Consider the following 25,963-nt stretch of genomic DNA (forward strand, 5'->3'; position numbering starts at 1 on the left):
CTTTGTTTGCTCAGGGCCATCAGAGGTACTGTCTAAATTGAAGTTAACCAAGCAGTGACCATACCTGACTGTACTATGTCGAGCTCATGCACAAATTTGAACACTTAATTACACTTACATTTTATTAGGTAGACAGCAAAAGTTTTATTCCACATATATTTAATATATTCAGAACTCTTTTAGAATCCAGGTGTTGTCGCTGATATAAAGAATTCCTTTGTGTTTAAAAGCCAAAAAGAAAAGAGAGTCACATAACAGAGGGGAACAAAGTGAAATCTTCTGCATGACCACTTTATAGGCACATCCATTATCATAAAAGAGCCAGCTTGTGTGCCAAAACTGTCTAAATCCTGTTAAATCAAAGCAAAGACAGCTCCTCTCTGGGTCTGTCTCAAGAATTTCAATCAGTATCAGTGACCGGATCCCCCTTTTCTACAGGAAAGCCCTGTCAGAGGTAACGGCATGCCTGAGGGAGCGTCTGCATCGCTGGCAGCAGATCGAGAAGCTTTGCAACTTCCCTGTTGTCAATAACTCGGGGCTGCCGAGCCTGACAGCCAGCCTCTACTCAGACCACAGCTGGGTGGTCATGCCGCGAGTCTCGGTGCCTCCCTACCCCATCGCAGGGGGAGTGGATGACCTGGACGAGGACACGCCTCCCATCATTCCGCAGTTCCCAAGTGCGTAAGATGGCCGAGGATTTTTACCGCCCTTTACTGACACAGTGAAATGAATTGTGCTATAATAAATAATGTCCTCGCCTTTCCCTCCAGCGGCCACGATGATCCGGCCCTCGCTGACCCGCAGCAGCAGCCTGTGTCGTTCCCGCCGGAGCCTGCTAAGCTCTCCGCAGTCCTCGCTGATGTCCGCGGACCCCGACCTACTGTCCATGGCCAGCTCTTCCCTCTCCTATCGCCCCGAGGCAGACGACGAACATATCATGTTCAGCTCGGATAGGAGGGGGTATGTAGCGGTGGCCGGAACACCGCGGAATGGTTTTACAGTTTGGACTCACAGGTGTTTTATCCAGACCCTCACACTGATGCTTTAAGCTTGGCGGTTAAACAGTGCCATTTGTTACTGGGTGCCATCTAGTCTGTGGAGGACGCATGAATTACCTGTTAACACCATAATTAGTTAATGTCTACCATAATTAATAAGAAAGATCTTATCTCCATTTCAATTCCTAAACTTTGTCCCCAATTTGCATTACTAATGTGTCAGTATAGACTGAAGGAAAAAGTGAAATGAATGAATGACAACTATAACAAAAAAATCCACCAGCAAGAATTTGTAATTTTCATGACTCAAGCGCCTGACTGGATAAGTTTTACTTTTCTAGTTTTGCATTCTGATTAAATAAGAAGCCTTTGTGAACGGATGCCCAACTTACCTGTACCTACCTAGGACAGTGGATAGAGAGAGGCGCACGCTCTACCAACTCTTAAGTGATTTCTTTTTAAAAATACATACGTTATAGAGAGCCTGAGTCCCTCCCCTTCCGCCGGACTACCATGGGACCTTACTTTGGAAAAAATCTGTACGGTAGACAATGGCAAGAGAACAACATTTTTGATCCCGTTTGAATTGTGCTCTGAATTACACACATGATGATGTTCAATTTAAAATGTACATTTAAAAGTCAAGAAATTTGCAGTTTGTTTTAAAACTGCTGAAGTATAAGACTGAAAGAAGTTACATGTGTAGATGATTTGATGAAAGGACCAAGAGCCGTTGGATTAAACACATCAGGTGAGATATATTTCTGTGTGGAACATAGCGGAGTTTTCTAATTAGCAGCAACCAAGCAATTAACAGTAGCTAGCATTACCGGGTTAACATGTTGCTGATGCATATCGTGTGAGACAAAAGATGTAATTCATTCAATGTTTTGTTTTTTTACAGAAAACTAAATGTCTCTTTACTGTTTTATGTTTTTATTTTTATTTTAAGTGCGACTTTCTTAGCAGACAAAATTATCTTTTAAATTGACAAACATCATATGTGTAATCCAGGGCGCGATTCAAGCGGGATAAATAAATAAGTTGTCTTTCCCTGTTGACTAACGTACATTTTTTTGCATTCCATTTGACATAGGAAGTTGTAATCTCCGAGTTCAAAGTCGGAAATTTCAATGCGAACGCCCCCGTAAGTCGGATTTCCAACTTCAAAAGTCGAGAGAACCACACTACCATCACTTTGTGATCCAAGATGGCTGCTCTGGGTATCAACAGTTAGTGAAAGCTGTAGTTTATACTGTTTGTTAGCACTTCTGTGTACTTGTGTACGACATGTAACTTTACTGATTTACAACAAACTGCAACTTTCTTGACAGACAAAACCTTTTAAATTGACATCAACATCGTATGTGTAATTCAGGGCAAACAGGATAAAAAAAATAAGTTGAGAGAGTTTAAGAGAGTTTTTTCAAAAATAAGGTCCCATGGGCCGGAAGCAGAAGTGAGTGACTTGGCTCTCTATAGCCATTAATAATACATGATGCACACCAACAGTTGGTAGATTTGGGGAAGTGACATTTTTGCAATATATATATATAGATTGAAAAATGTCACAGAATAATGTGCACACATGGCCATATTTACCTATTTGCTTTTGGGCCTCTATTGACACCCTGCCTACTACCTACTGCCCTCTGTGCATGTGCCCTCCAAGTACCCATTGAGTACAGAACACACAACAGACTGGACTGCCCAGAGACCAACCAGGAATAAAACTAACTGGCTTTGTAAGTTTGTTTTTTTATATATAAAAAATATAGATTCAAATAATAAACATGTTGAAAGTAGAATAAGACACAGGGCCCCTCTCCAAGAAAGGGCCACAATAATTGCACCTCCTCCATCTGTTTATATTCAGTTGCTTCAGGTGACCTCCATGCTGGAGTCTGTTCTACTGCTGACGTACGACGACAGATGGGATTATTATCTGTCCTATATTTTAAGTGTCCAGTCACAGACATATAAAAAGGTCTTAATTTGACTTGGAGGCGTAAAACATAAATCAAAATAAAGATGTATTGGCTAAAATACATACTGAGACATTTTCAGAACTAAAAATGACAGAACATTTTTGTCTTTTTCTGTTGTTGGGCAGTGTTTATGAGTTGTGACCGTGGTGCGTCTGCTCTCCTTCCTCAGGGAAGCGTCACAGGAGGGCAGCTCCGACACAGACTCCCTCAACTCCTCCATGGGCCGCAAGCAGCTGCACAACACCTGCGTGCCGGGCTCAGACACCCCATACCGCAAGATCTCCCGCGAGGAGCTGCTGCTGTTTGGCCAGAGTCCGGAGCTTCCCGCGTCCACCCACACCAGCAGCAGCAGCAGCAGCAGTCTCAGGGACTCCACGCCTCCCCCTCTGCCTCCAACCCCGGCCACCACCCCCTCTGGTCCACCCTCCACCTCGCCTTCCCCGGCCTTGGAGCACCACCCCTTTGCACACAGAGGCTCGCCCGACCTAACCCGCATCATACCAGAGTCCCAAAGCGCAACCTTCTCACAGGGGAACGTAACCTCTCCGACTGGCAAGGGCATGTATAACGGCATCCTGGAGAAGTCCTACAGCTTCGGCCAGCTGCCCGCCAGCATGCAGCCCAACGTGGGGCGCTACCCGTCTCTTACCTCCCTGGACTCGGAGGGACGGAGCATGGGAAGGGAACACAAGCTCCAGAGCACCTCCTCCCAGGACTCCAGCGACAATGGAGAGAAAATCAAGCGCTCCTCCTCTAAAATTAAAAGCTTATTTAAGAAGAAGAAATAAAACTTGCAGAATGAGAAATAGTGTGAGCGAGACAGAGAAAATAAAATGTAAAGATTGTTTTAGCCCTAATATTAAAAAATGGACATCACTGAAAGCTAAAACATTTCATTTTCTCTCTTATTTTTCATCTTTTTGTCGTCAAAGATGGAATGTAGCTCAGTCTGGGTGCCTTTAAACGCCTCAGACTGGTAGCCTTATTTTTCAATAATGTCATTTTATTTAGTCCACTTATAGCCTCACAGGGAAACCTGAGATGGTCAAGGAAAGGTCAAAGCTCATGATCGTTGTCATCCAGGCAGCCAAAACGCGTGACCTGTTTACTGTCTTCTATTCATTTTGGTTTGAGTTTCAAACCGAAAAGCCACTTTGTGTAGCTGTCTAAAGGTGCAGTCCATAAATGTGTTCTTAAGTACACAAGGTCCAGTGTTTCACTGTCGATGTGTACTCCAGACTGACTAGTGCTGTTGCTGCTGAAACAGCAGTAACAGCAACACCTGAATACCACCCAGAAAAAAGGCTCTAAGATTTCTTAAAAACATAATTTTGACGTTGTCTTTCTAAAGCGTTCTAACTACTTCTCTCCGTTCAAATTATGGATTGCATCTTGCAAAAGTGTTTGAGTCCTAAACTCGTGTACTTGATTAATTTCCTTTGAGAAACAAAAGAATCCTGCTAAAAGTTTGTTGCACTACTGCTTTCCTGGTATTTTGGGAAGGCGCCGCTGCTTGCGGAGTACATATTGAATAAAGATATAGAGATGAGATTAATACATGGGCAGCGGCAGTGGAGATGCAGTAACATAATGCCAGAGCCAATATTATCTGATGCATCTTCAACGCCACTACTTATGGATGTCTCAATATATATATATATACATACTATATACACACACTTTGTTTTCACATTATTATGTTCCTATAGATGTTTTAAATAGATTTATATCAGTGGGTGTTCTTATGAACTGAAAGTTTATTGATTATGCAGAATCAACCCGTACGAGTCATTTTCCCTGTAATCTGTCCCATATTACTTGATTTACTGTGTCCTGTAGCCATACCAACGTACCATTTCCACTTTTTTGTCTTAAATATCCTGTCACCTCAGTAGAATTTGGGTGTTACTAACAGATTTTGGCCAAATTGTCTGTGCAAAAAATTATTTTTGTGGTTGGAGTGGAGTATTTGTGCCACATTTAATCTTACACAAGACTGCAGCTGACTACACTGTCTTTGCTGTATTGTTTTGATGTGACCTGTACCATCTGTGTTGCTCTAAGACCAGCACTTAAGGATTATCTGTATTAAAAAATTACTTGGTCCAGATCTGATCAATACCCCCCCCCCCCCATTACATCCACTAAGCTCGAAGCAGACCCATGCAATATGGCACCTTTCCCATTCCCCACCTCAGGGCCCGCACCGAGCGCACTGATGTCAAGAGCTTCTGCTTCACACTGTGATTTCTGCCTTCTTCCCTTCATCCCTGGACCTGGCTGTCACTGCTGCAATTTAAACACGACCCGTCATGTGACGACTGTGACAGAGGCGGTGAAATGTCAGGTTGGGTGAAAGGGGGGCGTGGTGCCGTGTACGAGGTGTGTCTGGGTGACAGAATGACGTGAGGATCCAGAGGGCTCTGTTTTTAAAGAAAAAATAATAATATATTGGAACTTTGTGGCAACACAGCACACAATGAAGGAAAAAGACGACGGAACTGCAGGACGAGGAGAAGATGAATGTTTACGAGACATTAGGTTTTTTGAGAACATTTTGTGTGTGAATATTTGTATACTGTAGAAGAATTAATAAAAAAAAATGGAGGCAATCGTAGACGTTTCAGAGTCATGTTTGCTGCACTGTTTCATGGTCATGTTTACTTTTTCTATACATGTATTGGGAAAAAAAGCCCATTTCAGATGTTATTAAGTTATATATTTCATTTCTAACTGCTCTGTGTACCTGTCACTGAGCAAGTGGACAAATAAAACATTTAAAAGGATAACACTGATGTCGTTCTTTTCATGTTAAAGAAACACCCTCTAATTTTACAGTTTATTTGTCTTGAGATTATGATTTGATATAAAATCTATAAAAAGAGTTGTATGTCTTTTGTGGCATAATACCTGATGATGTCATCAGGGTGACCTCTAGCTTGGGCTTTCAGATGGCAAATTTAAAACAGAAAGCCTGAGTTACAAACTGGAGGTGTGTAGAGGGCATATCCAACCATGGCGGGACTAACAAAATATGGTATCACGTTGCATTATGGGAAATATTGGTGTTTTAGGTATTGAATGGAGCCAAATATAAAGGTTGGCATCTGCCGCTACAATTTAGAATAATTTTTTTTTCTTTTCTTGCAATTACATAACTGGAAATTAAATAAAAAACAGGACACATCTAGGCTGCAATTAACTATAATTTTCATTAACAATCCATCAAATTATGTTTTTAAAATGTCATATTGAAAAAAAATCTCATCGCATTCCCAGAGTCCAAAATAATGCCAGCCAATAGTTGCAACAAGTTGCCCCAAACCAAAGATTATAAATGTACAATGATGATTTGATAAATTGTTGTTGATGTTTCATCATTAGAAAAAATCGCTACAGATTCATCTCCTGTTTATCTACTAATCAACTAATTGCCTTAGTACCATCCTTGCCGTCTATATTTTTTTATCACTTTTTACACATTTGTAAAACAAAACTCGCCCATGATATCTGGGAATTAGTTTTCCTACAGAAAACAGCCGTTTGGAGCCCGCGTGCTCCTAACAGCAGAGCGCAGAAGTGTGGGGGGAAGCATCATTCTGACACCCCATTTGTCTTGAGAGTGAAGAAACCGTGATGCACAGAAGAAAAGCATGCATGATTGCTTTATCAATATAAAGTGAACGTGACGAAACTTGTGTTGATGGTTCATCAATTCGGCACACTAGGAGAGGAGCGAGGGGCGTCTGCTGGTGATGAATGTGTTGTTTGGGCACCACTGTACACAGCAGCAAATCCCAACCTCTCATACCAGCCCACCTTATTGGCCTCGGCCGTGTAGGTGCAGTTACTGCGATGGCCACGTGGTGCCAGCAGAGCATCAGAGGAAACAACCATATGAGCCACTCCCTGACAGGGGAACCTGCAGAGTGTCAGCGGTGGTGAAGACCGCAATCAGACTTGTTTTTTTATGTCAAGTGTGGTGTACTGTGGTGGAGCATGTTCAGAGACACACCAGAGGTCCAGGTTTATCTTAATTTACTGCTCAGATTCACAGTAAGAGCTTGAAAATATCATCTTGTTTCCTTAAAATGGACTTCCTTAAAGCATGTAAGCTTACATAATACAAAATGTTACCCAAACCACAGATTTCCAACCCAGGTATTCAAACACATTATAAACAAATTACCTAAAAGTGCAAAAATATATTCAATTAGTTGCCATTCAAAGTCTTTAAATTGAAAATGACACCAAAAAGGTGAATTGTAGAGTGAAATTTGTGTAATTATATATAATATAATAATTTCTGAAATCCACAACAAAGGTGCACAAACACACTTAACAAAAAAGCACTAAATCTAATCGCTAATCAATGAAAGCATAACGATGCTAACCTATGACCTGAAACTTTTTTGGGTATTTTCCTTTACATGGTTTTGGAATGATGTGTTCAGAAATCGCTTATGGGTGTAAGTAATGTAACACTTATTTATGGTCATACATTGCTATACAGGGTAGAGTTAGGAGTGACCACATACTTTTGGCCATTGTTTAGATATTATAGTGATCTAAGGCGAAATGTATATAATGACACCACTGTCAACACAGTCTGGAGCTGGTTTCCAATCAAAAAAAGATATCAGAACAATATAGTTCTTCTTTTAAAAGGACAATACTCCGCATGCACGGGGCCGCTTCCATTAAGTTGGGCTTTTCTGGTGTTGACCTTGACTGCCTTAGCCCTGACCTCAACCCCGTCCAACACCTTCAGGATGAACTGGAATTCCAGCAACATCCCCCAGCATCAGTGCCTGACTTCACTAATGCATCTGTGGCCGAATGGGAGCAAATCCCTGCAACCAGTTTTATCAAATTCTTATAGAAACCCTTGAAAGAAGAGTGGAGACTGTTCCAGCGGCAGATTAATGACCATAGTTTTGGAATGAGATGTTCAACAATCACACGTGGGCGTCACATATATTATACACACACACGCTGAGTCCTAATTGTAGTGTTTATTGATCAGTTAATTTATGAACTATTCTAAATGGTCTATAGTAACCCCCTCATTTACATTGGTGCATGACTCAGTATGAATTCTTTACTCGCTCGTTAACTAGTGTTACAGAACTGTTACTGAATTATGAACAGCTGTGACATTGCAGGGCCACTGTCCGCCAACTATTCACTCTGCAACAAACACGTTCACTGCGATCTGGTTCCAGAGCAGCACATTAAAAAGCTGCATTCAGCTGCTCCTTTGTCCCATATTCTTTTCCTTATCCTGCTTCGCTCCTCTCTGCTTCCTCTCTTCCCTCACAGGGATACTGCAGGTTGGGGACACGTTGTGGATATATATGGCCCCGAGCTGCACCGCAGTGTTGTAATTGCCCCCACAATGACACTAATGCTCAGAAAGAGGAGCCGTAGTAGGAGCAGAAAGTGATGCAACACTCTGGAAGAAGATGGCAGATCCTGCCCTTAATGAATGCTGGTGGAAAAAAGTAATAAATAGACAGAGGGGCTTAAAGGCGCACCTATGTAAAGTGAATGTGCATCAGTGAGGCTTTTATCCAACCTGCCACTGCGCTTCATCTGTCCCTCCTCAGTCTACTACTCCTCTCTGCCAAAAATCAGCCTCTTTCCTTTCTTTATCTCATCACTCAACACCCTCTCCCCCTCTCGTTTGGATCCCATTCCATTGCAATGTAATGGGTTTATTAGCGTGGTTAATGCACTGTGACCTACTGGGGCTTGCCGTCTACCTTTTTCATGTGCAAAAAAAGAAAACGGAATGAGGTATAAAGGGCAGCACTAAAGAAAGATTGAAAGCACCATTTGAGAAACAAAATCATAACTAAGGAATGAAGAAAAATAAGAAATAATAACGCTCACCTGAATTAAGAAAGAGAAAAGCAGGAGATGTGAGTGCTGGGACACCAATGATGTGCACATTCACAACCATTACAGCACACTGCAGCAGAGAGCTTGGTTCCTGAACAGCCTGAGCTAGTCTATGTTGATAGCCGCCATGCGTAGCCAGACGGGGTAAGACAAAGTCAGCCTTGGCACCAAACGTGCTCGGCGCAAATGAATGTTTCTGCTCCAAAACTCCGCCAGGGAAACTTGCAGCCAGTTTGTCGTACAGTATAATGAAGCCATTTCAGTCGGGACCGTGATGTTCCTGCGTCTGCAAGAGCTGGGCCAAAATAGAGGTTTACAGAGTGGAGGATTTACCCAAGAGGGACTTTTGGTTTGAACAATGAGAGCCATCAGAGCACATCTTTAAGGCTAGATTGAAGAGGTTTAAACAGGGCAACATACCGTTTCATGTGTTGTATTCTGTGCAGCACAAACCAGGATTAAAGACCAGCTTAAAGCTGCACCAGTATATCAACAATATAAAACATGACTAATATGAAAGGTGTTTGTAATGATGAATCCACACAGAATTTTCCCTCATTAGTGTTACAGCAGGCAGCTGTAACACTAATGAGGTTAAGTCAAAAGGTTCCCACCCCACACTACCTGTCCAGCAACTATTGATAGATAAAATTAGTGACTATGGCTGTTTTTGTTTTATTCAACAGCTAAAGAGCCCAATCTTTGTTGGATACAAAAACGGAGCTAAAAGAATAGTGAATACTGGACTTAGACTCATCAGGTGACCAATAACTCAACTCCACATTAATGTTTCTCCATATCTGCTGGAAGCATACAAAGGTTTTAATTTGTTGTATGCTAACATGTTAGCCATATCAACTTTTTAAGGTGATTATAATGTGTGTCAAGTACGAAATGATACATTCTATTTTAAATTAATGTTAACATGGGCTACATTAAAAGTGTCACATGAGTCACATGCCATTGCACACCAAGGTTAATAGATAAGTGTATTTCAATTTGTAGCTGTTCCCACCACAGATCAGTTTTGTAAAATCATTCTAATAGTCTAATATAATAAACGTAGTCGAGTAAAAAGTTCAGTATTTGCCTCTGAATTTTTAGTGGAGTACAAGTATAAAGTATCATAAAATGAAAATAAAAGTGGAAAGTACCTCACAATTGTAGTACAGAACTTGAGTAAATGTACTTACTTACTTTGAACCCGTCTGCAAGTGTTTGGGATGCAATTTAATTGAAGTGATGTCGTGTAATTAATTTGATGTAATTTAGTTACATGAATTTAAATGTATTTTATTTTATTTATTTGAGGTAATTTTATTTAATCAATTTCATTTAATTTATTCAAGTTAAGTTGAGTTGCCAAAGTAAGTAAAGTTAATGCAATCTATTTTAGTTAATTACATTTATTTAATAACATTTATTTAAGTTACTTTCCACCATTGGTTGAATTTCCAAGTTCCACCCGGTTTTAACTTTCATGACCTCTATTGACCTACAAATCACCACAATCATGCTTACTGGTGTAGGATTGTGACTAAACGATGCAAAGCACCACAGTACACACAAATCTCCCAAACACTTGTGTAAAGCTGAGAGAAATGTATCTTTGAAAAGGTCATCAGGAAAAAAAAAAACCAAGACAAATCCAGTGCTGGTTTCCACAAAAGTACCACAAATAAACTCATGGGTTTATAAGATGCTTCAAGATGCTACAAACGTCTCGAGATGAGATATTTTATCAGGGCAGCAAACACACTATTCAGTGTGTGGCACCTAGAAAAATATGATGATGAATTTGACTGAAAAAATATTCTGCTTGAATTTCATCCTCGATTTTTGTCAGAGGTAGACTTGATTAAAACTGCTTCTAAAAATAATATCACTACACTTAAGCGCCGCACACATCTCTTTATTAAGCAATTATGAGTTTAATTTGTCTGCCCTAAAGCAGCTGAAATAGATCAAAGGCCTCATTAATATAATTGAACAAATCATAAAAATGTTTGTCAGGATGGGAGTCGTCTAAATGTCTTTTGACTTGAATACTGCCCTGATTGATTTGGTGTGATCAAGCAGGGCTTAATCAGATTTGCATAGGTGATCGTAACAATCACATCAGCAGAACATTAGTCATCCACACCTTTCAGCTGACACAAATAAGCAGCGCGACTTCATTACGCAGCTTAACCCTGCAAGACCTGATGCTTTCTTCCCCTGTCATTTCTGATTTACCAAATGCACGTGACTTTCAACTCTAAAGTAGCCAGATATATGCCAATGGTCAAGTTCCTGAAGCACTTCTAAGGACAAAGGTGGGACTGTTAAGGTGTGTTAATATTTTATATGACTTAAATTCCTGGCCCCATACTCTGCCTGCCGCACATGACTGCAAAATTTAACCAAGCATCCACACGTTAGCCAATGGGGAATTCCATGTTTAATTAATTAAGTGCGCTGAATCCTCAAGTGTGCCTGCAGTAAGATTAAATATTTTAAGATTAAGGCAAAAGATAAAACCCAACTTGCGTCTCGGAACGCCTTTTTAGAAGTACTTATTTAAAGGGCCAGACACACCTGTCTGAAAACATTAACAGTCCATTGTGTTAGTGTCCCAGTAAGCTATGACATGCATGCATGAACCCTGAAACTGAAGCAGCTAAATGGAATTCATCAATCATTACCTGTATTATTTTCTCCTGAGTTTTTCCTACTGTGACGCATGAAGCTATGCCTTATAAAAGGTGTTTAGTTTTTTAGGTTTTCCTACACGTTGCTTAGTTTCTTAATATAAAAAACTTTTTTTTCTTGATTTTACAAGATATTTACCACGTTACAATGACATATGGTCTCATTCCTTGTGTGAATGTGAGTTCTAATGCTGTACTACTTGTAAGGCTGGTGACCTTTACAAGGCTAAGTTTTTGTAAACATGTAACACCTTTCAAATAGGCAATGTGAAGTGCTTCACATAAGATATAAAAGGCATTTATAAAAAGGTATAAAAGAAATGCATGGCATTATGAAAAGACACATATAAATAAGAGTGAAATAAAATAGAAGATGGAAATAAGATAAGGAGAATACAAGTTACAGAGCAGGTGCAGTGAAAGACAGAGAATAAACAGTCCCAGTGTGAATTTCATAAAAGACAGTGGCAATCAGGTAAAGCTCTTTAGAGTAATTTGGTACGAAGGATGAGATATTTATGCAGCCATACCCAAGTAGAGGTCTAATCAGCCTAAGGGAAATCACCTGTGTGGGCATAGGTGTGAAGGGCCTTTAAATTGAAAAATACACAAGCTTTCACGTGTCAAATATTTATTTTGGGGCCTGGTGTGCATTTTGTGTATACTTAAATTGTTTTTCACAATTACATTTTTTGTATGTTTTTATAAATTTTTTTAATTTAAATTTTATAATGACATTTCTCTGAGTGCAGCCTTGTGGCTAGCAGCATTGCTATATCCTGTATACAGAAGAAGGAGCTTTTAATATAATCTTTTGTACCTTTACGTTTCTACAGTCTTGAAAATGTAACACACTTAAAAACCTTCCCCTAAAACCGTTCACACTATACGGGCACACTCCTCAGGTTTTTAGATTTATTTACTCTGACCACATTTTCTCTGCTCTGCTCCTGTGTACATCCAGCCAGCCCAGCTGCAATGTTTCTTCTGATGATTCACAATAAGCTGAGTCCTAATTGTAGTGTTTTTGCCTGTCACCTAAAATTATGTTTTGTTACAGTCAAGCTCTTTGAGTGACACCACGGTTACAAAGCTAACCTCAACCAAATATCAAAAACCTATTCTAATAGGTGTCAGCTTCTTCGTCAGAAGACGTGATGAAGCCCAAACAGTTACTTAGTGCTGCTGAGCCAGGTTGAGGTCTAACAGATGTGACAAGCTACTAACTAACTGACTACAGCACATATTTGATTAACAAGCAGGCATGTAAACTGGTTAGGGGTGAAAAAGGTGTGAAGGATGAGTGAGCAGAAAAAAACAGACCTGCAAGGGGGAAGAAAGACATTCTGTTGAGGGATAACGTTGCGTTGCATCCAGGTTACTGCCATTGTTCTCCATAAATGAACCGATCTATTTCGGCTCGTATTTAGCTACTCTTTTGACAGGTCTGTCATATATAAATGTGTTCATTGAAGATGTGAAGAACAACATAGGACCGTTGAACCGTTGCCACCTCAGATGGTACCGGTACATGAAATTTCCAGGTCGGGTCCATGAACTAAGATTGACTTCGCATGCAGTTATGTGAGAAGGGTCCAACTGCACCCCTCCATTCTAAGGGGCCCTTGTTCTGTGAGCCAGTGGGGTTTGAGCATGAGTAACGGCTTCCTTTGAATGGGTAGTAGGCTACGTAAACATTCACTTATTACCCATTAGCAGTCCACCAAAATCCGTTGCTGAATCTTCACTCATATTAGAGCTACAAGGCCTAATTTAAAAGTTTGTTTCGACATTAGTTATGCTATCGCTGGTCACTGATTGTCCATGTATTGCTGTATCATATTCAGATATTAATGAATTAATGATATATTTTATTATTATTTATGATAATACCTGCATAGGTGGGGCCAGAGGAGGGAGATGTGAGGGGCCCGCGGTGCTGCAGCTGGACCCTTTTGAACAGTGTTGTAAAACTAGCTAGCAAACATTACCATAGCTGTTTGTCACTCTGTGTATTTGATTTGATTATCTAGCTAACGTTAGCCAACAACGCTAGGCTGGGTTATTTTGCTTTCAAACTAACAAACTCGTAAAATTATTGTGTCTTATAGGATTGCTGACAATGTTTCTTGTTTCTCGCACCGGAGGCTGTCCCACTAGTGGGTAAGTTATTTTTCAGTTGACACCTTTATTCCACAGAGCAGGTCACAGTGAGTGTAATGGCAGGGTAAAAGTAAATCTCCTACATTACATGCAACTTAGCAGCAACATTGGCTGTACACTGTGCCTTGTTGCTGAATTTAATTTAATGTTAGGCTAATGAGGGGCCTGGAGATGTATTTTACATAATGATGTGTGATCATGAACTGCTCAGAAGACAGAAACACTAAAGAATGATCCTTTCTTTCTCTGTCTAATATTACAGCATATTTACGTATGGGTGTATAAACTACAGTGTCCACCTTCTGTTGTGCAGGATGTTTGGGTTAAAAATGATTATAAAATGAGGTACTGGTTATGGAAATTAAAGTGATGCAAGACTGTTGACCTGTTACTATTTGTTTTACTGCACATACCAGCAAAGTGTAAATGTTATCGCTCCTTAGCCCTGAGTAGACACAAAAGAGACAACAACAAATGTACATTTTAACTATTTTAAATTACCTCTAGACCCTCCCCCAATTTTTTAAATCTAGTAGTGGGTGAGAATATTTAACCTGTTTCCAATGCAAATCTATTTTTGAGAAACAAGTAGCATTATCTTGCAGCAGTGTGCCTCATCCTTCATCTTCTTTCAAGATACTGACAGTCATCTCTAGAAAATGTCTAAACCAAGGCAGTTGGTATTAAGCAGGAGAGGAATCTTCTAACTCCATAGACAGAACTTTAAACAAAATGTTTGGAAGTTTTGCCTGCAATTTGTTTTTTTTTTTACCAGCTCTCATTGAAAAACAAAAGGATTCTGTATTACCTTCCACATCTAGACATTGGCACAGGAGTTGAATGGCTCAAACCTTGAGTGGAGTTCAGAACTCGACAGTACTGTAACTCTGTGACATTGCTGCAGTGACCTGGATCACATTATGAGCCCGCCTGACACTCAAAGTCACTGCTGTGATCGTGAAGTGCGTCTTGGGGTTTAGTTTAATTTACTTTAGTTGATGAAACACAGTGAAACAAGACAGAAGATAAAACAAGAAGAAAAGAAAGTACAAAAATATGAACATTTGAGCAGATAAAAACCCCAACGTGCGTCATAGAAATTCACGCCTAATCATTTTATATTCCTGCAGGGCTCGGCTTTATTGAACACCTATCGAGTGATGAGACCTTTCTGGCAATTACTGCATTGTCCAATCTAAAAGTAAAACAAATCCTGAATTTTTGTGAGCCACATCTGACCTCGGCATGTGCTTCTCAAAAAGTATTTGAATTTCTTTGACACAGTAGGAGATCAGAGTGGGAGAGATGAGGGATATAACAGTCTAAAAAGTAGAAGAGGCATGAGAGAGAAGCATGCAGGATGAAAGAATTGCAAACAAAACAAGTGAATCAGCAGGGTGCCAAGGTCACCCGAATGTGAGAGCGGCTGACTTGTCGAGAGACAACGCTGGAACAGATTGTGTGATAGAGTGAAAAACTCAAAGTGGAACAGAGATGAATAAAAGGTTCCATGCAAGATTTTGCGACATAGACATTTTTGATGGAGAGTTTGTGTAACACAAAATTAGCATGTTCAACTCTGACGCTAATTCTAACATTATCTTTTAAATATATTCTCATTTAACTCCCCCCCCAAAAATCACTCTGTCCTCTCCTGAACTCATAACTTTCTCCCTCCCTTTTTTTTTTATAAGTCTAAGAAACCAATCATTTCTATATGTGTCAAACCTCAAGCTTGATCTCTCAAACAAAGGCGGGTGAATTTGATTTGAGTGAATTCAGGAGCTTTGTGCCGATGAATAAAACATTGCTTCTCCTTGATGTTACCCGGACTTATCAAGTCACAGATTCCCCCTTTGAGCTCGGTGGTGACACAGTGCAGGAACCCCTGCGCAGGATGAGACAGAAAAGATGAAGCCTCTACTGTATATCTTCAGCTTTGGCTGCGAGGGAAAGATAACTGCACAAAGGCGAAGATATACAGGTATGTGCAACACTACACGGACATGACGGAGATTGACTTTTGATCAGTTCTTGATGAATAAAACACAAGATGAAAGAAAGAAAGCAAGAAACTAAGAAAAAAGAAAGTTGATTTCATCTCATCTGTCATGTATAACTTCCACAAATCCTTTCGATTGTGCAAAAATTGGATATATAGGGATTAAGAGGACAGTGTGGGAGTTATACAACGTATACATTCTTCCTTAATCCACAGTTTCACTTGCAGGCTCACTGTGATTAGCGACTGTGTGTGTGGCATTCATACATACTTAAGTGTGCTGGAAGCTGCTGTGGGTCAAATTAGTAATTGAAATGGGATTTACTTTTTCTTAAGGTAATCAATCAGAACTGGAATGAACAGCTTTGGGCCCAGAAATTCCAAAAGGACGCCCACTCAGAATTATTCAAACTGATTTTTCATTCTGTCCTGCCTATTTGTCAGTGCTGTGGTGCTGTACACGTAGGTGGGTAAATTGCTGCTAAGATGTAGAGAAATTGAATAAAAACATGGTAGTGGAATAATACCCCCTCTGGATATCTACCTTTACCCCCCCTTACTTCTAAAATCTTCCAAAATTCACAGTAAATTGCTTTAATTTTCTTGCTTCATTAGATATTGTAGAGATAAGAGGCGCTATAACGTACACAGCAAAATCAGCAAATACTAATTAACACTATCAGAGTTTATTTCAACAATCTAAAAGTGTCTATATGGGCCCAAGCCATAGTGTTAACACAACAATTTCTCAAATGTTGGAATTGTAACACTGTAAAACATTAATTCATTATCGAGCCTTTGTGTAGTTAAAATATAAGACTTCTCATTGACCAGAGTTAGCTTTTTATTCATGTTAGCAGCATGGCGTTATGGATGGCAACGTCGGTCTGTCGAACACTGAAATATTTTTACATATTTTTACAACAATTTGATGGCTTGCCATTATATGTATAGACATTCGTGGTCCCCAGAGGATGAATGCTAATGACTTTGGGGGATCCCTTGACTTTTCCTTTAGCACCATAATTGAGACTGACATTTTGGGCTTTTTATGAGTAGTTCTTGTGTGTTGTTGACTTTGTGTTGGGGCTGAGCGACGTGGCTCAAAGCAGTGTTTCCCACAGGACTTTGTGAGACTATGGTAAATTTGATCATAAACACACTGCAAAGATATAAATGTTGATGAAACTACAAAAATGTCCACTAATTTATTTAAAGTTTTTCCAGCAACCCTAAATCAAAGAATAATTTGTAATTTGTTTCCCTAAAATTTTATTTTACTTTTAATGGACACATGTAACATGATTTATACTTCCTGTAAATATAATCTTCATTAATCTTATTTCCATCCTGTATACCATGTGTTAACACCTTATTTTGAAAACCGGATGTCAAATGTCCATCCTCTAGCTACATTCATCAAGTCCGACGCAATTTGATAAATTATATTGTATGTTGTCCTTGTACAATTTAGACTTAATAGCCTCTCTTCAAAACTCTCATACTGCAGAGAAAATGACAGAATAAAGTTGCTAACCCTGCCTGTCAGCTCGCTCTGCTCCTTTTAACTGCATTTACCATAAGTCTCTAATCCCTGTGCACTCCAAATTTAGCAGCTAGCTTGATCGCATTCTCACTGACGAGTGTCAGTGTATACACTCAAAGCTGTTCAAACTCTTAGTTAATGTTACCGTAATTACCTCAAAACAAAAGTGGTTGTCTCGAGTCAGATGCCAAAGTGTGTGATCGTGCCAGTTTACAGCAGCGGCAGAAACAGACACAGTTAGAAGTCTTTAATGTCAATATATTTTCAGTTGATTTTGAAACTATGACGGAACAAAATAGACTGTGGCGGGCCGCCAAGTCATATTGCGATTGTTTTTGTGTACGTCGCGATATGATTGGGATGCTATTTGATGATGTTGTGATCTTGGTGGCATTCTAACAAATTGGTCAGCCTTAGCGTTTTTAATTATGACCGGCCAAGAGACTGCAGATGCGAATTAGCTTGAAGCTTTAATCTGGTACAGTGCAAAAAATGGAACCATTTATGTTTTACTGTACGCTGTCCCTTTTAAATAAATAAATGCCATGAAATGTCTCAACTATTGGATGGATTGCCATGAAATGCGTTACAGACATACATGTTCCCCTCAGGTTGACTCTTTTGGTGATATGCTGACTCTTCAGTGAAGGTGAAAATTAATTATTTTTTTCACACTTGAGTAAACAAAGCAAACTATGCCAAAAGATTATTGGATGATTAGCTTTTTGTTAGCTTAATATCATCAGGAAATGGAAACAGAAAATAGTCAACACGAGTCTGATATATGTATCCATGTGCCTGGGCATTTTCAAACATCTTATACGTTCTTTTAAAACCAAACTAAAGACCTTCCTTTTTAGTTGAGCATTTTCTTAAATGAACACAACGTATTTTGTACATTATGTATGGGTATTTATATGTATGTATGTATGATGTTTTGTTTTTATGTAAAGCCTTTGTATGAGAGTGCTATACAAATACAATTTGAATTTAATTGAATAACAGGTGTTGCAAATGGAGAAACTAAACATCTGCGCTTCTGCTTCAGATATAGAACCAGAATAATAAGCACAGAAAAAGTCAAAAGTCCTGTTTATGCATTTTTTTGGTCAAGAGAGAGAGAGAGGCAACCTTGGTCTTCATGCTAACTCATTCATAAGATATTAGATATACTGACAAAGGTGTGCTGTAAAACGTTCTAATCTGCAGATCAATATATCTAGCTTTACTTGACAGTAAGATAGCAAAAAACATTAACTGTTTGGCTAACCTTTCTTGAGATATAGCAGATAACGGCTTTAAATTACACCAAGCATGATAAAGATGAATATCTGCATCACAATACAGTGCCTGTGTGCATCACATAAGACACCTCTCCTCTCTCTTTCTCAGTAGATGGCAGACTTGCCACGTACAGGCTTTCAGTCTCAGATAACAGTTAACCTGCTCCACACTCTACATTAGCTGGCATGTCTGACTTACATATATCCACACGTGTGTGTGTGTCTGCATCTTAAAAAGAGAATGTGAATAAGAGGGAAAGATAGAGAGAGGTGAACATTTTTATGTTATATTTATTTTTGAGGGAGTACCAGAAAACAGTGTTGGATTCATGAAACATGCTTGCAGCTTGTAAATTGTCCTAATCCCAAATTTTTCCCATGGCGGATTGTTAAAATTTAATTTAATCTATTTTAAGTCTGAAAAGTGTCAAGAAGCCCAAATTTGAGCATGTGTTCACATTTATAACAGTTGGGTTTTCCTACATTTGGCCAAACTTTACAAATCATCCATTAGGTGCAACTATTTACTTAAATATTTTGCTTTCTAATAGCAGAATAAAGGAGAATCTACATGCTATACAAAGTCTTTATAATCAGCATTTATGACATTTGCCAACCACTGTTTCAGCAGACGTCAGTGTGACTTTGCTGCTCAGTCTTTCTGATTTTGACAACACCCTCAAATCAAGGGAAGATAGACATTTGGCACAAATCAAATCATGGCAGTGATTTGTTGACCGTTAGTACCAGAGGTGCTGCAGGGAGTAAACAAACAAGATCTAACTGATTATTATGATAATTATTATGATTGTTAAGACAGATTTACATTTAAATACCACACAAATGGTAAAATGAATGGAATACTTTCTACAAGGCACAGTATTAGGTGCAACACCAGCATACCTTACTATCACATGTATGTTTAGTGTGTCATTAAGCACTGTTAAAAGGGGAATCTCAGTAATTTAGCGTTGTAGTTTCATTAAGTTGGGGATCTCACAAGAGACAGAATAAGTATAACAACAGAGGCTGAAATATCGTAAACATCCTACATTTCCCAAAATTCAACTCAATAGCCTCTTTTACTACATCCCTCCCTGCCTCCTACGTACACACTTCTTTTAAAACCTCTATAACATTAAGTTGTCATGGCTAAATAAGGAATAATTAAAAGTTAAAAACATTTTATTCTGATTTATTCCGAGTTAGCATTCAAAAACTCAGTTCATCTTTTTTGTCAGGACTGTGAAGGTGAGAAAAACAGGGTCACTGAGTCAGTGTTTACTATTCAGGGATAGCTTTTGTACATCTTTTTTTGTGTGTGTGTGTGTGTGTGAGCTTATGTAAGTACACACCTGTATTTTTCATGGTGCACACCTGAAAATCATCACTGCAAAACTTCTTACTGTAGCCTGTGAAGTGAAAAATGTCCTGCTGAAAACGCCCCACTCCTGACCAATCATCTTGTTTAGCATTTCCTTTGACTGCCCCGTGATTGGGTACCGGTTGCACCAAAAGACTGCAGCGCACTTGAAGGCTGTGTGAAAAATGGGAAAAGTGCTCTACTTTTCATGAACTCATGAACTAGTAATGCAGTCGAGGAATTCGTGTAAGCATTGGGCCCTGTGCTGCAGAATATTTTTGAATAATCCCATGCGAGTAGAACGCTTTCTGTATGGCTCAGTTGGTAAAGCGTGACAGTAACACTGGCATGGTTAGTGGTTTGATTCCCTCCGTGGCCGAGCGTGATAAAACTGTACACACACGGTACCAAGAGGTGATAAAAGCAGCCACCAAATGGTATGTGTAGTGAATGCTAATGTTCATTGAAACAGCAGTAGTGCACTAGACTTTCACAGTTCGGTGACAATGTCTTGACTTGCATAGCAACTGTAGTGAAATGTAGCCAGCATCTGCCCTTGTTCAAGGTAAATTATCAACCCTATTAGTCCTGTCAAAAATACAGCTGCTCCATGGTCCAAAGAAGAGAGAATGAGAGGAGGACAAAAGACAAAAAAAATCACAGAAGTGTAGGAGTATGGTTTGAGAAACAAAAAGGAAAAGTGCAAGAGGAGAAAAAAATTGGGGTTAATGTGGATGAGCTGCGGTGTTTCTGAAAAGGTAGAAAGAAAAGAAGAAAACTTGACTATGAGTTTTGTGTTATAAGAGTAAAGACACAAAGAAGGTGTGAATGAGAAACAAGATGAAGAATAGTCTTTTGAAAAAGACAGACAGTAATGAAAACCATTGTAAATGTCAAATGACCTTTTTTGAGTTAAGAACCTATTTCAAAATGTAAGCTGAATTATAGAAGGTGAATAGCAGGGAACAAGAGGTCTAAGATCAGACTGGCTCCATATTAACAGAAGGTTAACGGCAGGAATACGTAACAGGAAAGACACAAGAACAAAGAGGTCAACTGAGCAGAGCTGCCTTATATTGCGTCCGTGTTAGTACCATGCCCTCTGTGATGAAGTGTTTCCAGGAGCAGAGGGGAAAGCACTGATTTGGTTCCCTCTCACCCCTCTCGTCTTCCAGACGCAGAAGGCTCTGTTTTAAGCTAAAAAATCTGATTATACACTCTACACTACCCGCACAGCACCAAACAACAGACGGTCAAAGTTAGCAACTAGCCGGTAAACATAGAAGAGCATTTAGCAGCTAAAGATGCAGATATTTTTCTCAGAGATTAGTGGAGACTAAAGGTGCATTCCCACCGAAAGCGAATCCAGCGTTTTGGGCGGCTTGATCACATACAAAGTCAATGCAGAGACGCAAATTGTGAATTCGCTCCAGGCGGCGTGAATGAGGCGTTTTGTCACGCAATTCGCTGGTTCGTGCAAGTTCAAATTTTTGACGCGATGTTGTGAAAGCAAATCAGCGGTAAGATTGTCCAAATGTCACCGGCGGCTTTGGAGCGTTGCTTGTAGAGGACCAGGCGAGCGGTGTAATGACAATCCACTGGCCGACGGGGAGCTGCTAAAGAACGGGTAAGTGGATGGGCAGTAGCGCTGCAGCTTTCGGACAAATAAACACTCGTAGTAGTCTGGATTCTGCTCTGACAAGTTAACTGGTTTTATTCAATTAGCTTTTTACTTTAGTTTTTGGAATTACAACTTGATTTATCTTCACGCGCGCTTCTCGGCAGCTAGCTTCTGTGCACATCCGGTTCCACTGTTGTTGTTAGCGTCGGATGGCACCAGAGTTCTGCTGGACTACTACTTCATTTTTATATAGGAAGTTGAACTACCTGGTGAGTTTAGAAAATGTGTGTCTGTAACTTTATTCCAGCTGTTGCTGTACTTTACTGTGAACAGGTTAGCATAGCATAGCCTTGATCGATCCGAACTCCATTCAGAAAACACGTATTTTAAAAGCTGTTGTCCTGCTGACTTGCTGACAGACCTGACAAAGCATGAATTCATATGTCTAACAAAACGGCATCATATTAGTTATTTTGGCATAAGTTTGATCCGTTTATTGATATTAAATCACAGCCAAGGGTTTACTTTGTGTTCATATAGCTGTTTATTCGCTTAAAATGCGTGTGTGTGAACACTCAAAATGTCCAGCGGTGAAACCCGTGCAAGTAAAGCGAGGCAAATTTTAAATTCGCTTTCGGCTCAATCCCATTTCAGCCCTTGCCCCTACCCCTTGGCCCTTGGTAGGGTGTCCCAATTCTTGTTGCGATAGAGGGGAAGGGCGAAATGGGAGGGCTACATAGCCCTCGAAACGGAGATTTTTCAGAGGCACACTCCAAACAGAGGGCTACAATAAAGTTCCCAGAATACAAGTATTTTCTTTGTATAATTTATGATTACCATGGTTATTCTTAGTTTAATGTCATTTCAATGTAATATCGTGATTTTCTTCGAAATAATCATAAAAAGTTCAGCCGGTAGCTTGTTGTCTCGTTAGCTAGCTTCGCTAGTAATGTTAAACCTGGTAATGAAGCTGTGCTTTTTATTTTTAACTGGTGACTTGTTAGATCGCTTCATGTGTGATATAACGTTACCATCGGAGGATGGCATATTGGAGTTGTTTGCAATCGTCGTCATGGAGAAATCCTGTAAAAACTTGTCGCTTCTATTAACGTCAGAGCCGTCGTCGACTACTGATGACGTATCGGGTTCCTGAAGGGTTGTTCCATTTCGTAGGGGAATATTTCAACCCCTTGGCCCTTGTAACTCTGTTTTAAGGGCCAAGGGATACACTCGAAAACAAGGGGTAGGGGCAAGGGGAAAAATGGGATTGGCCACAAAGCAGAACGTAAAGGAAAGTGAATATTGGGCTTATATTACAAACACAACTCAAAATTGAACGTTTGAAAGTTGAACATGTCACTAACATTTTACCGTCTTAATACAACTTGCTAATCTGAATCATGACAGCCTTACCAGCAAAAAGTGCTTTTGTTTGTGCTCATGAATCTGACACATTCCCCCTGGTCATGTGAGACTATAAAGAAAATCACAGTATTAGTCATTATGTAACACCTCAAAACAACCTATGTTGGCAAATATGTAGCATTAAAGCTCTTAGGGAGGTCGGGGTGCATGGGACAAAAAAAGTGGAGACCGCTGTTCACATCCTGTCTCTACCAACGCTGGCTTCTAACTGTAACCAAGTTTAGGTGCCTAAACTTAACCAGCTTAGCAGTGAGAAATTATTATAGAAATCGTTTGTAACCTTTTTGAGGAGTACTGACATATCGTCCTGACAATAAGGGGCATCAGAGTAGAAACGCTAATATGGTTCACTTTGGAAGGTAATGATGTACAAAGTATTTTGTCCTTTAGTTTGTAGTTTCTCTCCCCCCCACCTCCCTAAAAGGCCTATACATCCCCAAAGGAGGTGCCTGTCCTACAGTCTCTGAACCACTGACATAGGGGAGGACTACTGAGCAGAAGGTGGGCGAGTGTGAGCATGCTACATTACCAATATGAGCCTTAAAGCCAATACAAATGCACAACACTGTTTATTTGTGCATGAACATCCATTCATAAGATTTCATACCTATGCTTTACTTCGTGTCTACACAATGCATTCAGCCCTCATGTGTCTATTCACATGGCCTATATGTGGGCATCCATTTATATTTATATTCAGCTTTTGTGTTTTTCTGCGTCTGTGTTTATTGTTTTGTGCTTGTTAGCCTGTTCGCACTGTGTTACCGCACTTGCTCTCCATTATTCCCATAAAGCCAGCCCTTAAATCATTCAGGAGGCCTATTCAATTTCAAAAGGGAGAACCATTGAGGTAATTTAAGGGCTCGTGTATCAACCCACTGAGGATTTCTACATCCTGCTTCTTCCTGTGCTTCACACCGCCAGTCTGATCAGCAGTATTCGCTTAGCTGAAAATACAAAAAATACAAAAAAACATTTAGAACCAATGAATTATTAAGTATTAAGATGAAGCCCTCCTGGATGGAAGCAGTTTGGTCTTTTTAAATTGCCACAAACCACGTGTGTTCATTTGTCATTTGTCAACCCCCAGGCCTCCCTAATATTTATTTATACATTTAGATGACAAATGAGTGGGTATTGGTACATTTGACAGTACAATCGATGCCACAAAATGTCTACCTTTCTAGCAAAGTATATGAAAGGGAATAAAATGTTTTTCTTTCACAACATGCTTTGACCTGATAACAGGTTAAAACAAATATATATGAGTGGCAAAACATCTCCAACTCTACTGTCGAGTGGATTGTTTTACTTCTTCCTGATTACATGGATGAATGACATGAATCGACACACACTATTTCAACCACTGCCTTTTCACCACTGCCTCTGCAGTGAAATGTGAATACTGACATCAGAGCGGTTTGATAAAAGTAATGTAAAGGCTTCTTCATATCTGGGACCACTGGATTGTCCCATTTGACCATTTGAAATCTGACAACTGAAGAGGCCACACAACTGGATATTTCTTCTTTCTGTTTATGGTTTTTGTAATATGAAAAACCACTTTGTGATTTGTGCCCTGACACTTTGATTATCTCCAATCTAATCTGCCTAACATTTGCGCTTTGTGTTACAGAGTCCCCCGATTCTGACATGGACATGGCTTTGCAATAACCGGCCATCAATCTTTCTCTCTGCAGCCCCTCAGTCCACCAACACAGTCCCCCCAGGTGGCATCTGCTTGACTCACTGCAGCCACTCGCCCGCCTTTCCTCCTTTGCTAAATCTCCTCAGTAGCGTATTGTACTTTATACAGTAATGGCTGTACTGTGGAAAGTGTGGAGGGATATGTTGTTGTCCATTAAATATTCAACACTCTGCCTCTACAGCCAGTTTGGCAGACTTTTGGAAACAAGCAGAGCTGCTCATATATATGCCAGCCTTTTCTGAGGGTGCCCCGTAAACAGCCACTCGAGACGCCACACCAGATCCTTAAATTACCACACTTACTACCACACATGTAATTTTGACACTGAACCCCAGACCTGGGAAATATGATAAAAAACATCACATTTGATGTTTACATGCAGAAGTCCTGACACTCTTATTTTGTACAGTCTCACTTCAAGATGTTTAAGTGAACTGAGAAATATAATCACTCACTTTTCCAGCAGTAAACTGTGACCTACCAGTCACAAATCTTCTTCTGTGCGCCATTTGAAAGATTTGTTCAGGCTCAGTGGGTTCAGGTTCAGCTTGACACAAAAAGAGTCTATCTTAAAAAACTAGGACCATATAAACAGTTCTACAAAGAATGAAAAAGGTTAAGTTATAAAGGACGACCAATAAAAGGTATCCTCTGCTATCTGTCTGGAGTCATTACTCATTAAAACACAAGACAGTTATCATACAGTGTCATCAGATGGCAACAGGAGACAACAAAGGCGGCTTTCGAAATCTAATGATTGATTGAGTGAAACAGATGGAGGATATGTTAACTTGATGCAAAAGACACAAAAAAGGTTAGTGTTAAAAGCTTATGTGCCTGACAGTTGTGACACATTTATAAGAAACCCTCAAGGGGTTAGTCTTGAGGCATCAGTACGCTTCATACAAAGTGCTTGTTGGGTCTGACGTTGGAATTCAGGCGCAGTGACTTTCCAAGACCAACAATTCGACAAGCACACAGGTGTGAGGAGGTGGGAAAAGACACATTTTGTGGATACATAAGGGTACAGCACTGTGACTGTCTAGATTTGGTCGGCATGGTGGAAAGTAAGTTATAATTTTACTCCATTACAAGTCAAAATATTATACTTTTTAATCCACAATATCAAATAAATGAAAGGACACCAGTCTTAATTGAATTATCTAATACTGAACAAATAAAATGAACTGAATTAAAATAAATGAATTGAGTTAAATCATATCAATGCAAATACATTAAATTACATTAAATCAATTATATTAAATTAAAAAT

General features: G+C 39.7%; 1 protein-coding gene and 1 long non-coding RNA gene across 5 annotated transcripts in view; both read left to right on the forward strand.

The window, feature by feature from the left end:
• stim2b (stromal interaction molecule 2b) overlaps nt 1-5,603 on the forward strand; it is a 48,032-nt gene extending 42,429 nt beyond the window's left edge. For 2 of the 4 annotated variants that reach the window (XM_038732207.1, XM_038732203.1), the window contains 3 exons: nt 439-677; nt 771-1,014; nt 3,156-5,603. In XM_038732207.1, the coding sequence (XP_038588135.1) occupies nt 439-677; nt 771-1,014; nt 3,156-3,774 (1,102 nt within the window). In that variant the 3' untranslated portion in view covers nt 3,775-5,603. The remainder of the gene's footprint in view (nt 1-438; nt 678-770; nt 1,015-3,155) is intronic. The other 2 variants (XM_038732205.1, XM_038732204.1) reach the window with 2 other exon arrangements.
• A 7,845-nt stretch (nt 5,604-13,448) lies between these two features.
• On the forward strand, nt 13,449-25,348 carry LOC119911508. The gene is made up of 3 exons (XR_005445881.1): nt 13,449-13,743; nt 15,585-15,727; nt 24,620-25,348. It is a non-coding gene; the product is annotated as an uncharacterized LOC119911508 (long non-coding RNA).
• Nucleotides 25,349-25,963: the final 615 nt, after the last annotated feature.

Source organism: Micropterus salmoides, unplaced genomic scaffold (genome assembly GCF_014851395.1).
Source record: "Micropterus salmoides isolate LMB-PRFRI ecotype aquatic unplaced genomic scaffold, ASM1485139v1 Ms_hic_scaffold_2, whole genome shotgun sequence".
In the NCBI taxonomy this organism is placed as follows: Eukaryota; Metazoa; Chordata; class Actinopteri; order Centrarchiformes; family Centrarchidae; genus Micropterus; species Micropterus salmoides.